At 39.7% G+C, this 18663-nt stretch overlaps 1 protein-coding gene across 1 annotated transcript in view; it reads left to right on the top strand.

The window, feature by feature from the left end:
• Positions 1 to 17832, top strand: part of abcb6b (ATP binding cassette subfamily B member 6 (LAN blood group) b) — a 28309-nt gene extending 10477 nt beyond the window's left edge. Inside the window, exons 13-19 of the mRNA XM_074657758.1 lie at positions 96 to 153; positions 1448 to 1552; positions 8263 to 8437; positions 8613 to 8725; positions 9015 to 9109; positions 14688 to 14756; positions 17698 to 17832. Coding sequence (XP_074513859.1) covers positions 96 to 153; positions 1448 to 1552; positions 8263 to 8437; positions 8613 to 8725; positions 9015 to 9109; positions 14688 to 14756; positions 17698 to 17812 — 730 coding nt within the window. The 3' untranslated portion in view covers positions 17813 to 17832. The remainder of the gene's footprint in view (positions 1 to 95; positions 154 to 1447; positions 1553 to 8262; positions 8438 to 8612; positions 8726 to 9014; positions 9110 to 14687; positions 14757 to 17697) is intronic.
• Positions 17833 to 18663: the final 831 nt, after the last annotated feature.

Genomic DNA, 18663 nt, shown 5'->3' with positions numbered 1-18663 from the left:
GACTACCACTTTCAGGAATAAAAGAAGCCCTGAGATGAAAAGGGGATTACGTGAAATATGTCCTGACTGTTGCTTTTATTTGTGTTTGTGTGCAGCACTGAGATTCTCAGGGAAGTGTCCTTTACGGTGGAGGCGGGGCAGACAGTCGCTTTGGTAAGTTTACTACATATATTGTCTATCAAGTCTAATTTAATGGGTCACTATAACCAAATTTCAACATAGCATATTTTCTCACTAACTGTATACCTCTTGTGGTATCTAGCAGTGGTGGAAGAAGTACTCAGATCTTTTACTTAAGTAAAAGTAGTAATACCTCAGTGTAGAAATTAGGGCTGTCAATCAATTAAAATATTTAATCACATGATTATAGTTAATCACGATTAATCGCAAAGTAATGCACATTTTTTATCTGTTCAAAATGAATTTTAAAGGGAGATTTGTCAAGTATTTAATCCTCTTATCAACATGGGAGTGGACAAATATGCTGCTTTATGGAAATACATGTATATATTTATTATTGGAAATCAATTAACAACACAAAACAATGACAGATATTGTCCAGAAACCCTCACAGGTACTGCATTTAGTATAACAAATATGCTCAAATCATAACATGTCAAACTGCAGCCCAACAGGCAACAACAGCTGTCAGTGTGTCAGTGTGCTGACTTGACTATGACTTGTCCCAAACTGCATGTGATTATCATAAAGTGGGCATGTCTGTAAAGGGGAGACTCGTGGGTACCCATAGAACCCATTTTCATTCACATATCTTGAGGTCAGAGGTCAAGGGACCCCTTTGAAAATGGCCATGACAGTTTTTCCTCGCTAAAATTTAGCGCAAGTTTGGAGCGTTATTTAACCTCCTTCACGACAAGCTAGTATGACATGGTTGGTACCAATGGATTCATTAGGATACCAGTATCAAAGTATAAAACTGAGCCTGCTACAACCTCCGAAAGATCGATTGCGTTAATGCGTTAAAGAAATGAGTGGCGTTAAAGCAAATTTGCGTTAACGTGTTAACTTTGACAGCCCTAGTAGAAATACCCCGAGGATCAATAAAGTCTTTATCTTAACCAATAACATTACATCCTAATTTATTTGTTGATTACATTTTAAATGTCGTGGAGTAAAAAGTCCAATTTTTTTCCCTCTGAATCATAGTAGAGTAGAAGTATAAAAGGGAAACACTCATGTAAAGTAAAAGTACATCAAAATAGTATTGAAGTACAGTACTTGAGTAAATGTACTTAGTTACATCCCAGCCCAGCTCAACACACATCAAACCAAAACCATCTGCATGGCTAGATAAGTAAGAAACTATGTTTGTTTAGTTTTTTTGTTTGAACAAACCCTTAAAAATCAACAGACTGCCATGCGTCGTAAACACTAAATAAAAGTTGAGACTGGGCTTTCCAAGAATTTGTCTGGTGTGTGTGTGCAGGTCGGTCCATCTGGATCAGGGAAAAGCTCCATCCTGCGTCTGTTGTTCAGATTCTATGACCCTCAGAGTGGCAGCATCCTCATCGACGGGCAGGACATCTCCAAGGTAAACACACGTGAACAACATGAAACACATCAGAGGTGATGGCAGGCGGATTATTGAACTCTGGGCGGAGCCAGGCTAGCTGTTTCCCCCCATTTCCAGTCTTTGTGCTAAGCTAAGCTAATTGCCTGCAAATTGAGCACAGACATGAAAGTGGTATCGATCCTTTCAACTATTCTCTGCAAGAAAGTGAATACACATGTTTCCTTAATTTTTCAAGTATTCCTTTAAACTGCAGCCAGCGTCGCAACCCTCTTTACCATCAGTTGTGATGTGTTTGTCTCTGATTCTCTTTTCATCTTTCTTCAGTCTCTCACTCTTCATTTCTGTTGCCTTTACTTCACGCACCTTGACTTCCACTTCTCCTGTCTACACACACACCCACACACACACACACACATTGGGCTGAGTGTGTGAGCTCCAGTCACACTGTGAATAAATCATAGTAAAAGGTTCCTGAATAATGCAGCAACGAGTCCAGACGCCAGATGTGTGTGTGTGTGTGTGTGTGTGTGTGTGTGTGTGTGTGAGGATAGTCTGTTTAATGCGGTTGTAGCAGAAATAAAATCTGTTTATGATAAAAAATCTCAATAAAAAGCAAAAAGCACACACGCACACCTGTTTTAATAGGACGGACATGCTTGTTCAGATGAACAGGCTGGGGAAGATTATGCTTAATTATACTGCAGGACGACTGTTTTAATCAGCACACGCATGCACACATGTGGTCGACTCTTTCATCAGTTTCAGTGTTTGTTGTTTATCAGCCCTGGATCTCCAGGAGGAGGAGGAGGAGGAGGAGAAGGAAGTGGTAAAACGCCTCAGCTCCGTCCATTAAAGGATTATTTCTGTTGTGTTAGACCGCAGCATCAAGGCCTTTTTATTTTATTATAGTCTCCCCTTTACAGACATGCCCACTTTATGATAATCACATGCAGTTTTTTGAATGCAGTATAAATGTGTTATTTTCGCCTGTACTAAAATGGTGTATTTCTTCACATTTCATATTTCTGCATACTGGGGTCCCTAAACAGTCTTGGAATCACATAAATTGTGTATCACTGTAAAGCTGAGACTCTTGTGGATCCAATGAGCCCAACTGTATTCATGTGTGGTGATGTTAGTCCCCATAGGAGCCATTTCATCGTAGTGAGACAATCTTTTTTTAAACTTGACCTCCCTGTATAAAATGACCTGTGGTGACCTCTAGGATAATCACAGCCTCATGAAACTTTACAGCCACAAACTAGAGACCTAGAGCATTCAGAGGATGGATGGCTTTCCTAGCTAGATTGACAATAAGGGGGTTTCTGAGCAGTTTACACAACAGAAGTGCTCACGTTATTTACTTTATATATTTTTAATTAATCTTCAGGTTCTAGCTTTCAGATGATGTACACCACTTCTATATGACATCTACTGTTGACCTGCTATCTCCCCCTAAAGATGCCCTGTCCCCCCCTAAAAAAAGACAAATATGGGTCTATGTGGGTCACTAAGGGTTAATTGTCAATGGTAAATCTCCTGAAAAACATTTGGTGCATATGATCGTGTTAACGGGAAGAAACACCTGATGATTAAAGGAAAATACTACTCAGAGCACTTACAGCACGCGAGCCTGGCCGTGCTAATCCCAAATAAATCCTAAAGATAAATGCCAATAAAGTTTAATAGCTACTTGAGCTGTGAGTTATTTTTTATCCACAATGCAGGTGAGAATGAACTGACACAATGAAATGAACTATTAAACATAGGCGGTCAGTCCTTTAAACAGCTGAACCGCAGTTGAAATGATGTGAAAGGTGTTTGCAATGAATCACTGTAAAAATAATTTTGGCTCAAAAGGTGGTCATAAAGTTTCACCTTGTCACAGAACGAGAGTGAGAATGACGAGGATGAAGTGTTGTGCTTTGATGCCAGCGGATTTTACACACCATCTGTTTCGCATATTTCCTTTCGTCGCTCAATTAAAATCTGCTGTGCTTTTCACGGTGTACTCTGTAAATACTATTTTAATGTGTCACTATCGGAGGACTCGTTGGCCTGTTTCAAAAACAACCAACGTCCAACTTAACAAGCATTAATTATGCTCACCTGGTAAAAATGAGTCAGTATGGTGAGATGGGCTGAGTACAGAGCAATTCCACCGGATGCAAAACAAAAAAACTTAATATTAGCTTAGCTTAGCATAAAGACTGTAAACAGAGGGAAACAGCTGGACTGATTCTGGCCAGTGTGCTACCTCTAGGTCTGTGAGAAGTGAAGCCAATGCTGAAGTGCCTTAAACCTGCATTCTCTCTAACAGCCAGCAGGGGGCGACTCCTCTGGTTGCAAAAAGAAGTCTGGTTTTATAGAAGTCTATGAGAAAATGAGCCTACTTCTCACTTGATTTATTACCTCAGTAAACATTGTAAACATGAGTTTATGGTCTCAATCGCTAGTTTCAAGTCTTCTTCAATACAGCATGATGTTCATTTAGTAAATGATGGTCCCATTTAGAGTCAAATAGACCATAAAGCAGGGGATGCTTTAGGGCGGGGCTACCTTGTGATTGACAGGTCGCTACCACGGCGTTGTCCGGTCTGGGAGTTGTCCGAGTTTTCGTCTTACACCTTTAACCCTTTCACAGTGTGTTTTCAGTTCATGAAAGTTAATTATAACATATAGAACTCACTCTGTCCCATGGACTGTATATAAGAAGTGGATGTAGTCAACGTGACGTCACCCATTAGTTTGTGGACTGACTGACTGTGGACTGATTTCGGCCGTCGCCATCTTGAAGTGACAGGAGAGGGTGGAGCTAAGTGCAACCGATCGCTGAATAAGACATTTTTAGGCAACTAAAATGTTAATTAACTTCCATGAACTGATAACAAACTGTGAAAAGGTTAAATGTCTAAGACGAAAACACGGACAACAGACTGAACGATGCTGTCAAAGAATCAAAAATGCGTTTCATGTAGTTTGACAAAAACTGACCGTAGCATTTTTTAAGTTTGCAGCTTCATCTCAAGGTTGCTTCTCTTTCGACATACACGTAGTTAAAAGTTCACCTTTCATGTAAGCTGAGTTTTGCTTAACATTTTTTTTTTGATCTACTGCAGATTGAAATGTTCACCAAACTACTTTTAATGCGATGACAGGCGGATGTGATGGGTTAGTTTAATAACTGATTCTTAATGAATTCAATGATGCTGTCCACATGTTCCAGCTGAATCTGGGAGTTCACAGAAACATGTTCTGCTGGTTGCACACAGCTGCTTCTTGATTGTAGGATCTTCTCTTTTCGGCAGTTTAAAGGTCCAGATTTCCCCCTGAATATATGTCTTAATGCATTACTCACATGGCCATATGTCCTACATTTAGAGAGTTATTGATCACTGCTATCGTTCCTCCTCCCCGTACTGACAATGAAGTAATTCTAACCACAGGGGACAAACGGTCCTCGTTCTGTACAAAAGTGCATTCAGTTCAAACTAATATAAGGCAGTCGCAGTTAGCCAAGTCTTTTATTTATTACGATAGTTCAATTATTTCAAAAGTGCGTTGAGAGTTGTCATCTTAGTCACTAAATGTGATTTGTGAGTGTGTAAAATGATCTGTAAATGTGTAATCACATTTGAAATTGTAATTTATTTGCTGCCTTCTGCAAAAGTTTGTCCAGTTCTTTACTTTACTGCAACACAGCTCAGTCTCATGGACCTGTTTGTTTTGCTCCTGGCCCACCGGTCAGTCCTCTGCCACTCTGTTTGTCCCTACATATGGCAGCCACATGTGGTGAAGCTCTGATGAGTCCGACTCTGCCGGCCCTAACACTGCAGGCTGATAGCTGAGTGCTGGTGTGACTAATCTGTAGGTTTTTTAAGGTGTCCGTCAGGTGTTTGTTTTTTTAGATTTTAAGAGATATAAACAGCAGTTTCTATTTAGTTTAGTTCCTTATTATTCTATGACACATCTTCCTGTTTGTCAGTAAAGAGCAATAACTATTGAAAAATAACTATATGCTGAATCACTGCAGGGTTAGAGCGGGACAGAGAGTTACTCAAGAGACAAATTATTAAGGAAATAGTTGTGTATTTTCACATCGCAGGGCAGAAGTGTTTATCGCTGTCACGAACGGTGAGGTTTCAGTCGCTGTTCTTGCACTGCGCTGCACTTCTGTTGGAGTATACTACCTCCTTAAAGCGCGCTAATAAACACGTTGTATCTCGTTTGTATAATCTGTACAAAAACTGAAGTATAAAAATGTCAGATTGCCGTCTTGTGAGAGGTTATGTGCCGGACTAGTTCTTGGCCCGGGTGCTTTGTGTGATTTGTGATTCTTGTCATGCTTCACTTGCTCTAATTTTACAACAAAATTTCCAAAATAAAAACCCTGATGTGGTGTCAATTTCTGTCACTTAAGCTAGCTACTCAACTATATCTGAGATTGGCACAGTTTAATCAAGTGCTTTTCAGCAACACACTCAGAAATCTTGAAAGCAGAAAAGCTTATTTTTCTTTTAGTGGATTGTTTAGGCAACTCAAAGCACATGGTTAAGGTTAAAGGGAAGATTGTGGTCTTAGTTAGTATTGAAAAAGTGAACAATGGCGAAAGTGTGAGAGAGCACCTGTGGATTTTTTCAATAACCTTAACAAAGTGTTTGAGTCCAGTGCTTTGACCCAACCATCCAGCCAACCTCCTTTCTATAGCAACTATATATAATAAATAGATCTTAAATACTGCGTCATCTTACAGATTTACTGTAATATTAGTCGTTATGTCTTGTGTGTGAGGACAGCTGTCTTACACTAATATTTTCCCTTTTTGTTCTGACATTGATGTCTGAATGAACATTAAAAACCTCTTTTTTTCATTTCCCTCTCCATCTGTCCGTTTCCCTCTTTCTGACATTTAATGTTGGAGCTCTGTCAGCCCGCCTCGATCAGAAACAGATGCTGTGTTGTTCTTCCTTGGAATAAATACCAAAAGTAAACGGCAAAGATCAAATTATGGGAAAGTGATTGATTACCAGCCAAACCGAGCTGGTGCAGGAAATGGAATTTGTATTGTTGAGGCTGCGGTGGAAAGCTTTCCACAGGAAGTACTCAAAGTGCTGCACTCTGACCAGAGAGAAAACCGGAAATTATCTCCGGAGAGATCAAGAGTCAGATTCATGAAACAATAAGAAGTTTCTTCTTTAACGGGGAAGTGAACTGATCAGACCAAGTTGGACCCTTCTAGTCTGGACCATCTTCTCTTCACAGTCTGGAGATGTAAACATGTTTAACCTTCAATAAGTAACATGATAACAATATGTAAAGTAAATAGTAACAATATGTTTTTAAAATCTGGCTGAGAATAGCAAGCTAACAGAAAACAGGGTTGTTCATTGCACATTATTTTATTTAGTCTACAAGGCTCAAATTATGCATTGAGACTGAGACTGACCCGTCTTCTGGATATCGATAGAATAAGAAACTAATTGAAAGTTAAGACAAAAAGATGAGTTTTGAGTTTGGATTTAAAGGCCTCTACAGAACCAGAAGGTCTGATGTCTGTAGGGAGGTTATTCCAGAGGAAGGGGGCTCGATAAGAAAAGCGCTTTTGGCCTGCTGGCTTCGTTTTCACTCTGGGGACAGACAGGAGCCATGTATTCTGAGAGAGGCGAGTCCTGATTGGAGCGTAATGTTTAAGGAGATCAGACAGGAAGGAAGGGGCGTGTGCATTTACAATTTTGTAAGTCATCAGAAGCACTTTAAAGTCTGATCGCACATGGATAGGGAGCCAATGACGGGAAGCTAAAACTGGTGTAATATGGTCAAATTTAAGATTCTTGCTGCAGCGTTCTGAACCATTTGAAGACTGCTAGTACTAGAACGTGACAGGCCTGATAATAACTCATTACAATAATCCAGTCTGGATGATACAAAGGCGTGAATAAGGATCTCTGCATCGGCCATGGATGGAAAATACCTATTTTATCGATGCTGCATAGGTGAAAGAAGGCGATCTTGGTGATATCTTTAATATACTGATTAAAAGAGACCGTTGAGTCGAAGGTATACCAAGATTGACGAACTTTGACATATCAGACATTTGTCTAAAGTCAGTGTTACTTCATCAAACTGGTGACCAATGGCCATGTTTTCTCTTTCCTCTATATAATGTAAGTAACATCACTATTGTTGGCTTGTTGCTAGAAAACTGAGCACCATCTATATGGAAATATTTGATAGAAATGTTGGTTTAGCCCTCATGCTACAGTGTGCACCATTAAACCATAAGTAAGGACATTGATGGTGCCGATTAAATCGGATGCAGAGAAGCAAAAGAAGAAAGGTGAGTGGGTAAAATCAGACATGTGAAGTCCTGTGGGAGAGACGGAGAGACAGGGACAGAAACTGGTTCAGGACGTGTGCTGTCTGTGACCTGGGGCAGCATGCATTATATAGTATAGGATGAATCAAGCCATGCAACATTTATGTAGATGTATGCTGTGTGGGAGAGAAAGACCTAGTTCAACGCAAACCTATAAGTTTGTATCATGACTCGCAGATCTGAGGATGCCATACACCGCAAACACTTGAGTGGTGTTTTCCATTCATGGTCTGTAAATCTGACATGAAATTAAGACTTGATGCTTAAAGGGTCGGGTTCCAGTCCAGGTTAGCAAAATATCTGCATTCGCTTGGTAACGATGCTAACAGTTTTGTCCCTTTCTGTGTCCAAGGTGCGTCAGTCTTCTCTGAGGTCGCACATCGGCGTGGTTCCCCAGGACACGGTTCTCTTCAACGACACCGTCGGCAACAACATCCGCTACAGCCGAGTCACAGCCAGCGACCAGGAGGTGGAGGGAGCTGCCATGGCCGCCGACATACACGCCAGGATACTGGAGCTACCTCAGGGTCAGGCTGGGGTGTGTGTGAGTGTGTGTTGATGATAAAATGCTTTTGTTGTTTGACTCAGATGTTGGCTGAAGCAGACATGTAACTGGACGTTTGCAGATTTGAATCCTGACGTTGGAAAATCCGGATGGAGAAAGTTCATAATGATGATGATGATGGCTTTGTGTCCAATCAGGATATGACACGGAGGTGGGGGAGCGAGGATTGAAGCTCAGCGGTGGGGAGAAGCAGAGAGTGGCGATCGCACGAACCATCCTGAAAGAACCTCGGATCATTCTGCTGGACGAGGTGAGGATACGGAGAAGCCAGCACTCACACTACAACACTTTAATACTTTTTGACAACACACACTCTCCTGTGTAGTTTATAGGAACAATGAACAATTAACGTATATTCACTACAGGACACGAGGCAATATCATCCCAGGCCAATACAGTAATATCTTGAGAACTTTCAAAGTTTTTAGTACCTTTGAAAACTTTCATTTTCTGTCTCTAAGTAGTGGTGCACATAGCAATAAAAGGTCATTTGATTATACTACTTATTACTTACTGATACGCTGTGTTTGTTCCACCAGGCCACGTCTTCACTGGACACCCAGACTGAGAGGAACATCCAGGCTTCACTGGCCAAGGTCTGCACCAACAGGACGACAATAGTGGTCGCACACAGGTGACATTACTACACAGCTGTTTGTCGTATAACTGGGAAGCTTCCTTATAAGTTCCCTTGACTTGAGCAGCAGACACAATTTCTGAGTGTCAAGACACCAAGTGCTGCAGCGCAAAGCCACTGGATACTATTTATTATTAGATAAGATTAAACTTTATTCTCATTGCACAGAGCAAGGTACTGAGACAACGAAATGCAGAATTGAACTCAGATACAAAGACAGTTAACCCTCCAAAAAGATAAAAAACACAAAATGCACTGGAATAAAAAGTGTAGTTTCGGCTTAACAAGACTAAAGCGCGATTTATGCTTGCCGCATCTGTGAGGGTCGCGAGTGTCTGCGTGGCCAAAGTGATGTCACACCATCAGACATGGCCCTTTGCGGGGGTACCGTGCGGCAGGTTTTTCGCCCGTCCGTGCACATCCAAATTTTTCTAACTCCATGGACGCAGATAGGCAGCAAAAATGGAGAACTTTGAGGGCCTTTGAGAATGTCGGTTTGCGGCGAGGAGAAACCGGTAAGTGGTATAAGATCCAAAGAGTCTATGAGCGGCTCTGTGAGGCAGTATTTAGGCACACAGCTTTGCATACTAACGTGCTGACAATGACAAGTAGTAGTTTTGTTTTGTTTCGACTTCATGGTCATTTTAAACCAAACCATGATGTTTTTTTTACTAAGCCTAGTAGTAACCTCGTCAACCATGTGTTTAAAACTGTTAAAAACTGTGACTTTAATCCGGGAGAAAATACGTTTCCCTCAAAACGTAATTGAGAATGCAGTTTGGTTGTATTGGAATGCAATTTTGCTCTAATTTGCTAATTGCTATTAAAACCAAGATACAGCTGATGATGGCACTAGAGGAAAGGTTAAGGTATCACCAAAGTCCTTACAATTCATCCTGAGAGGGACATGACTGTCTGTACAAAATGTCATGGAAATCCATTCAATAATTCAATAAACATGAGTTTCTATTCCTTTGACGCTGAGTGTACAAACACACATTCTGCCATTGAAATGACTGTTGGTCGGTTACAATGTGATTAAATTTGTAATACTGGACCAAACTTAAAAGAAAACCCAAACTGTGAGTAAAAGAGATGAAAGGAAAAGGGTCGGATGATGGATGTGGTGAAAGGGAAACGGGATTAGAGCGGACACAAAGAGAAGGATGGAGAGATTAAATGGAAAGCTGATTGGAGGATATGAGGTGACGCGTGATGACAGGTCAACAAAAGTAAAAGAAACAGATGTCTGGTTATTCATCAGTCTGAGTGATATTGAAAAAGACTTGAAAGGCTCTGACACTCACAGACATTAAAATACATCAGGAGTGATTCCTGCTACACTTTTCATCATTTCCTCTGTGTTCTATATCATCAGTTCAATGGGTTATTGTATTTATTATATATTCATATTATTAGACCTAAACCCTAGCAGCATTTGGAAACAATCAACAAACCATAAAACAAAAAAATGCTTTTTTTAAAATGACCAATTACCTTGATGTAAGTGAGGCTGCTGGTTCAAGATATTGAACTATGTTTTTCCTTTTATTTGCCCCATTTAGCAGCTAGCAGCTCCTTATATAGAAGTTAAATCAGATCTGGTCTGAGCCATAGATTTATAGCTTCGGGGCCTGGAAATCTCAACAATTGGATGGATGACTATGAAATTTGGTTCAGACTTTCATGTTCCCCTGAGGATGAATTGTAATACTGCAACTTTGGTGATTCCCTGGCTTTTCCTCTTGCACCATCATCAAGTCAAACATTTTCGATCAAATACCTGCTAAACTACACTGTAAAAAAAACAACATTTTTTTTACAGTTTTTTTCAATAAATTTTACATTTTTTGTCTGTATTTCAAAATGACAGATTTTTTTTTTTAAAATTACATGTTTCATTTGTGATTTATATGTAAATGGTCTTAGATTTACAGTATTTTTTGTAATAACAATCGTAATTATCTGTATTTCAAGCTTTTCTTGATCATTTTTAAAGATAATTATTCTTTTTTTTAGAGTTTTATGACTCTATTTTAACAATTAATTTATGTTAGAAGAAAACTATTTCATGGAATTCAAAAATTATTTCTTGTAAAAATACAGATTTTTTTTGCAAAACTTCTGAGAGTTAATGTAAATTTGGGCTTTTGCAACGTTAAATTACATGTTTCATTTGTGATTTACATGTAAATGGTCTTAGATTTACGGTGTATGACTATTCTAACAATAAATATATGTTAAAAGTAACATATTTCTTGTAATATTACAGTAATAAATATTATAATTATATAATATTATATATTTTTAACAGTTTATTTATGTTAATTAATGGACAGTATTTTTCCGTTTTTTAACAGACATTTTCTGGCACCCCTCTCGCCGGAAAATTTCCGTTATTTTACACTTTTTTTTTTTTTTACAGTGTAATGGCATTCCAATCAGCCTTAGTTATAGGTTAATTTGTGCTAATCAGCAAACGTTAGCGTACATGCTAGACTAAGATGGTGAACATAGTAAACAACATTATACCTGCTAAACATCGACATGCATGTTAGCATTTAACTCACAGCTGTACCTAAGTACAGCCTCACAAAGCTGCTAGCATGGCTGTAGACACCTATGCTGCATTCAGATGGAATCAGGCAGATGGTTGACGGCAAACATGTCATATCATGTTAGTGGCCGAGAGCAGGACGGTCAAATTAAGTGAGGCCGGCAGAGAATACCGGCAATGGTAATGAGTAGACGGCATTGCCGACCAAAATTAAAATATTTAAACTTTTTGCCGTCCTCTGCGACGGAATTTACTACCGAATGTTATGTTTAATTTTATAGCTACAAGCTTTACTAGAATAATTACATAAAATATTAGGCACAACATAATTTTATTTAATATATTTTATTCCATCACCATAGCAACATCGTCACGTGTGTTTTGTTTTGCCGTCCTGCCGCTCTGTCAGACTGTTTGTTTGTTTTGTCGTCCAGAAGGTGTTATCCGCCTGCCATCTACCATCTGCCTGATTCCATGTGAATGCAGCATTAGTGTTATAATGCTGTGTATGCATTTATACCCATTGCACACACATGAGAATGTGCACCTGTATGGAAACGGACCAATGCATACAAACATTGTTTACAGATGTTGACTGTGACTAATCACCTGTGACTGGTACTGACACCAGCTGAGCTCTGAGCTCTTTTTTTTTTAATTATCTTCCTAATTAAATTTATTGCTCGGTGCTCATTTTGCAGTGTAAGTCTCTCTCTTAGATGTTATATTGACCGGCAGTCTTTCAATAAGTTGATCCACCAGCTTCTTAATCTTTCAATAGCAGCAACAGATGGAGTCTGTGTGGGTGTTCTCATTTTATTTAAGGCCCAACTGATTAGGTCAATAAACAGTCCTGATCCTACGAGCCATCACAACAGACGGGTCATGATTTAACTTTGAAGGGTGAGCTGAAATCTCTCTTTAATCAACTTCAGTTATTGGATGGATGGAGGGAGTGAACGTGGTAGCAATCTGCTGATAAAACCAAGCCATGAACTCCTCACCTTGTCATTTACAGTATACTGAGATATAGTGATGTGCAGTAAAGAAGTCTGAAAAAGAGCATTAACTCGAAACGTCACTTACTTGTGGAGGGAGCTCCAATGTGCAGACCTTTGTTTATGTTTTCAAGTAGAAAAAAATCACATTTGTGTTAATGAAGAAAAAGATAATAATATAATGAGACCAAGTGGTCAAACATTGTGTTTATTTCCCTGGTAAAATTTAGTTTATTTGTGTCATAAACATTTATGTCTGGCCTAGAAAGATGGCTAACCTGAGTTGATTTGATTTCATCCTTCACTGCGTCCCAGTCGAGGAGAAGAAGATATGCAGTATAAAGTTAATAGTATAGATGGGCCTAGATATATAGAGTATACTGCCTTCGTGTAAACACACTGGGTGTTTTCTTCTTGCTATAAAGCCTGAATGAGTGAATAAAAACCCTTTGACGTCTGCAGTCTCTGGGGAGAGATATTTCTACCTTTGACCGAGGTTTTCTATCAAATATTGAAGGTGGACGTCCAAAGATAGCCATGATGACACTAAAGCAGAGTGGTGGCTCTGCTGGAGCTTAAAGTGACATTCAGCAGTTTGGAGAGGCATGAACTCGATGGTTTGCTGAACCATTTTTTTTTTGGTTCTGCACACAGTGTCGTGTGCAAGGATATGATTTCCTCCTTTTCAAAAATCTATTTTCAGACTGCATACATTTATCTCACACATTTTCATTTCTTAATGAAAAACACAGAGAATGACACAATCACACAGCCATGAATATCTTACGACACCCTAGAAATAGTTCTGTGACTCCCCATTGGGTCACATCACAAAGTCGAGTCCGAAGCTGAGAGCCATTTAGATCGCTGTGTCTTTAATCAGAGACTGGCCATAAATATTAACTTTAATAATTTACAGACAGGTTCATACGGAGTTCTCCTCCACCCAGAGTAATATACTCCGCTGTGTGTGTTTGTTTGTGTGTTAGTGATTACTGAGGAATGACTGTACGTATTTTACTTTTATAAGACAGCTGAACATATTTAACATCTAACCGCATGTTACGACTCTCTCTTTCAACAGCATGTGTCTCCCTCTTTTCCATTTCCTCATCTTATCCTCCTCTTCACGACCTCTGGCACCTCTGGAGTTACTGTCTCCATTACTGTCTTCCTTCCTCTCGTTCCAAAGCGCTGTGAAGACGCTGCTTGGTCAAAAGTCTTTGATCTGTTACCTCTTCCACACTTTGTGGCACTGCACCAGAGTGTTTCTGGTTTATTATAGCTTAGATCCTGTGTTCGTAGCTCTGGCCATTATTTCTATTATTAATAATAATAACATTGGAATTAATATTACGTACATGTCCACAGGAGGATTACACAATGAATTTAGGGATTACTGCCAACATTAGGCGTGTGCTCACTTTAAGTTTTACTTCTAAATAAAGTGTTTTCTTTTAAGTAGAAATGATTTCCAAAGCTACGAAAATAATTAATAAACCAGAATTAGCCTTTGAGTACAACTGTAGTGAAAAGATCAATCAGATCCTTGTAGATTTGATTAATTATATATTCACTTCATTGCACCGGAAAAGTGAAATTATGGTGTCCACCCGGGTGTCGTGTTTCCATCAGTTCCGATCGGAGCTGGAGCCGATAAATACCCGTGAATACTGCAGAGTCATTTGGAACGAATGCTGATTGTAACCTTTCTCACTGAAGACAAAAGCCAGATGTTAGTGGGTGTTAGTGGGGTTTTTTGTCCAGTGGGAAAGGAGACTATATTGTAGGTCTGGCCGGTGTTCAGGATGTTCACTCCACCACCTTTATCCATACTGCTTTAATAATAATGGAGGTGGAGGATATTTGCTCTGTTGAATTTTCTTTGAAACTAGACAAACTAAAAAGCAAACTCTTTGACGCTGGCTTTTATTTCATGCCTGTTAAATAACAATACAAAACATCACACAATAATATGAGTGAACTAAAGAGGAATAATGTTTGTGTTTTGATGTTGCAGGTTGTCCACCATCGTCGGAGCAGACCAGATCCTGGTGGTTCACAACGGACAGATAGCAGAGAGAGGAAGGTACGGCCGAGTGCTTTGGGGACATTTTTAACAGCCACTGATGCGTTTGTGTGTGTGTGTGTGTGTGTGTGTGTGTGTGTGTGTGTGTGTGTGTGTGTGTGTGTGTGACACACCTGAATGATTGTGTGTGTCCTAAGTGCTTGCAAATTTGTTATCTGTGGATCAAAAGCTCAGAGTGTGTGACCCTTAAACCCTTCTGGTATCTCTGTCAGCCCCAGAGGCTGATGGACTACTCCACAACACACAAACACACACACACACACACACACACACACACACACACACACACACACACACACACACACACACACATGGTGGAGCTGCCACTTAACTGGCGATGCATACAGTCCTTTGATATCGGAGCTGGTAATGAAGACTTCCTTTCTCACACACTGAGGTCACTCACACACACACAGAGGCAGTGGCAAGCAAGACGTGAATAGAAGTGACATATATCACTCTCTAATGTTAAAATTGAGATAAACTGATATCATCCAGATGAATGTATTGTCCGTAATAACACTAAGATCGATAAGAACACACCTGAGAGCTGAGTTGGTCACAAATGGGATGCCGTGGTGGAAGGTGAACACATGCATGGACTTTGTTTGTCCCTGCAGGCATGTGTGGGGAACACCAACCAGAAGGCATTCATCTTTTGATCGACACTGTGATGTAAACATGAACAAGCCCATTTAACCTCCGGTGTCAGAATACACACTATTTTTTTTTCACAAAGTGCGGGAGTGTATCATGAAACCGAGACAGGAAGAAGCCTCATCCCGTCCTCAGGCTGTCCCTGTGCTTAACATTCTTTATGAGGACTATGTCCACCGCGCTAAGACTGCTAACTCTGAAACACTCTTTAAGTGTGAATACAACATACGTCCAGAATAACATTTCTAGGTGTTTTTTGTGAAGATCTTCATCCACACTAAAAATCTCTTCTCCTTGGTTATCTTCTTTTTGGCCGACATCTGTAAAGCTGCGGGACAGGCATAGCACAGATACTCTACTGAGTCTCAGAGTAACCCACCCAACCGTCATGTAGGCGCCAGGTTTTGACATAGCACAAGGTCTAAAGTGCATGGCGCAAGTGCATTTAGGGTGTGTCCACCTCCACTTTTGATAGTTAAACGACGCATAATCTGGGCGCAAAGTACAGCGTAAGGGGCAAAGGGGTTGTCTTTAGTGTCTTAGTTAATCATAGGTGTGTTTTGGGCGTAACATGAATCAACCCAATCAGAGTGTCATCTCCCATTCCCTTTAAAAGCCAGGTATGCCTGCAGCTGGCACATTGCTATTTAAATGGTGGATTCTGCAAATTAGAGAAGCAAATGTTTTTTTGCAATTAAAATGCTGTTTTTGAAAGGCTAAACACCAACAAATATGGATTGAAGCACAATATTTCAGTAGATAAAAACATGTTTTGAATTTTAGAAATTATTACATCTATCGTTTTTCCAATACATTTTGACTTTTGGACTTAACAACGCCCTGAATTCGAATGTCAACGTTATGAATGAAGCTTCGACAGATCCAACTATTCGGTACAGAACTAGAATAGTCTTATATTGACGAGTTTCATATTGTGTTTACTGAGGAGAGCACTCTGTTTACTATTTGTCGCCGAATTCAAGAACTCCAATGACCTATTTATCTGAGGAGGAAAGCGCTGCTGTGCGTCGCTGTGTGTAACAAGCAGAGTGTACGTGTGCTGTGAACCTGCCTATGTAGGCACATCTTAGTATCTGAATAAGACGCCCTTTAAATTGCAGTTGGTCAATGGTGCAGTCACTTTCAATACTGTGCCTGACCACACCTCATTTTTTGTCTGACAGTGTCAGACAAAAAATATCTTTTAAGATATGATGAGTCTTAACATAATTTTCTCTTGTTCCTCTTCCACTTTCCTTCATTTTCTGTCCTCAGATTGACCTCTTGACCTCTTCTTTCACTCTCTCGTCCCATGTTTCTCTTTATTTCCCCTCTCTTATTCTCTCCCTGTGTGTCTGCTGCTCTCTTCCTCTGCATCAACCTGTACTCTTTCTCTCTCTCCATCTCGCTGTTTGTCCTTATTTCTGACCCTCGCTGTGTTTCTCTCGCTCTCTTTCCGTCTGGCAGTCCAGACAGTAACATACTTGTGGTTTTTACTAATTCATAGTAAAGTTGGTTAAAGTCTGCAGGAGGATTTTATATATATATTTAAAGCCGCTCTGGTGTCACAAGACATTATGAGTGACCCACCTTCTCCTCCGCCTGCTCTTCTTTTCCTTTAATATCTATTCCTTTGTTTTTAAAACGCTGTTCCTCCTTTTTTTTAAATCTTTTTCTTCCTCACAATAACAGTGGATATAAAACAGATATAAATAAAATGTGGTCTGTTACAGATTTGTTCAATAATAAACATGTTGGCAATGAACAGTTTGCAGACACGTACAATAAAAACATGTCCTTTTTATGTTAAATTGAAAAACCATGTAGCAGCTGACATTACATCTCCTACTAATTGTATTTACTAATGAAAATTTGTTATATATTAACTTTATTTTTACGAGTTTTCTTCTCATTTGTATTTGCGTTCAAGAACTGGCAGGAAAAGTCTGACATTTTGGACATCAAAGCTGGGTTCTTTGCTGTTACATGATATTTCGTTTCTCAAATTTAATCTAGAAGACAAATAATAAACACATAATTTTAAGGAGGCTGCAGCTTTTTCAGCAGGATGACAGGTCAGTATACGAGGTTTGAACTCTCCTGAGTGACTCATCTGACTTCCCTTTCAAATGTTTTTATCCATATTTTAAATTTGTGTTTTAGAAAATCAGAATGGAAATACCAGAAAAACAAGTCCTGAATTTAGAATTTTTTTTAGACGGGCAGAGAAGAGTTACTGACTCTTTGTTGATGATGTAGTTTTGTTTGTTCTCCTTTTGTTCAGACACGAGGTGCTTCTGGTCCAGGGAGGTCTGTACGCAGCCATGTGGATGAAACAGCAGAAAAGTGACGACACACAAACAGAAACACAGATGAACAATCAGACTGAAGACACTTGACACCAAACTGAGTATGAACATTTTTTCTGTCATATCTGATGTACTGTATCTGCAGCTACGGCTACAGTAAAGTCTGGAGAAAGTGAACCCCTTCAGTTGGTTAGAAAATTACATTGAAACTGTGAGCTGTTGTCATCATTGCAGCCAGTTTCATGCAGCATTACATTTGTCCTAGTAACATACTCTGCTGATGCCAAACTGTTACATATGAATGTTGTAGAACAACAACAAAAACTGAATCTGTAGAAAACGGTAACAAACATAGTTGCCGAAGAATTGGGTAAATGTTGCGGTGAAAGCTCCTCTGCAGCAGAAGGACCTGGACGTGGTCAGATATCCTGCCCGTGAAGAGAAGAGTACATCCGCGTCATTAAAAGCAGAGGCGATTATGTTACTGAGATTGTTTTGGTGAAAACATCCTGGATGGACTGAGAGGGCCGGTGTCAAAGGTTACTGTTTAGAGTAAAACTATATCAGCAGCCTGAGGGCCAGAAGGAGGAAGACAGATGGAGAGGGTGTTGTAGCTGGAACTGTGTCTCGTTAGTAATAAAAGCCTCTGGAACAACAACTGTGTCACGGTGTTTCTCTGTAAAATGATACTTCATCTTCTACATGTATCAGAAGCTCCTTTCAGACATGTTAAGATAGATTTACCGTCACGATCCTTGTACAACCATGTCTCCTACAAAATTAGGTTTCCAAACAACTAAACTGCATTCTCAATTACATTCAGAGGGAAACATATTTTCTCCCGGATTACTGATGCAGTTTTAAACAGTTTTAAACACATGGTTGACATAGTAAATAAAAGACTGTATGCATGTAACGAGTGGAAATTCCCACTTGTTGCT

This window comes from Sebastes fasciatus, chromosome 14 (assembly GCF_043250625.1).
Source record: "Sebastes fasciatus isolate fSebFas1 chromosome 14, fSebFas1.pri, whole genome shotgun sequence".
NCBI lineage: Eukaryota > Metazoa > Chordata > Actinopteri > Perciformes > Sebastidae > Sebastes > Sebastes fasciatus.
Note: the sequence above shows the minus strand (reverse complement) of the source record. Positions and strands in the feature narration are given on the sequence as shown.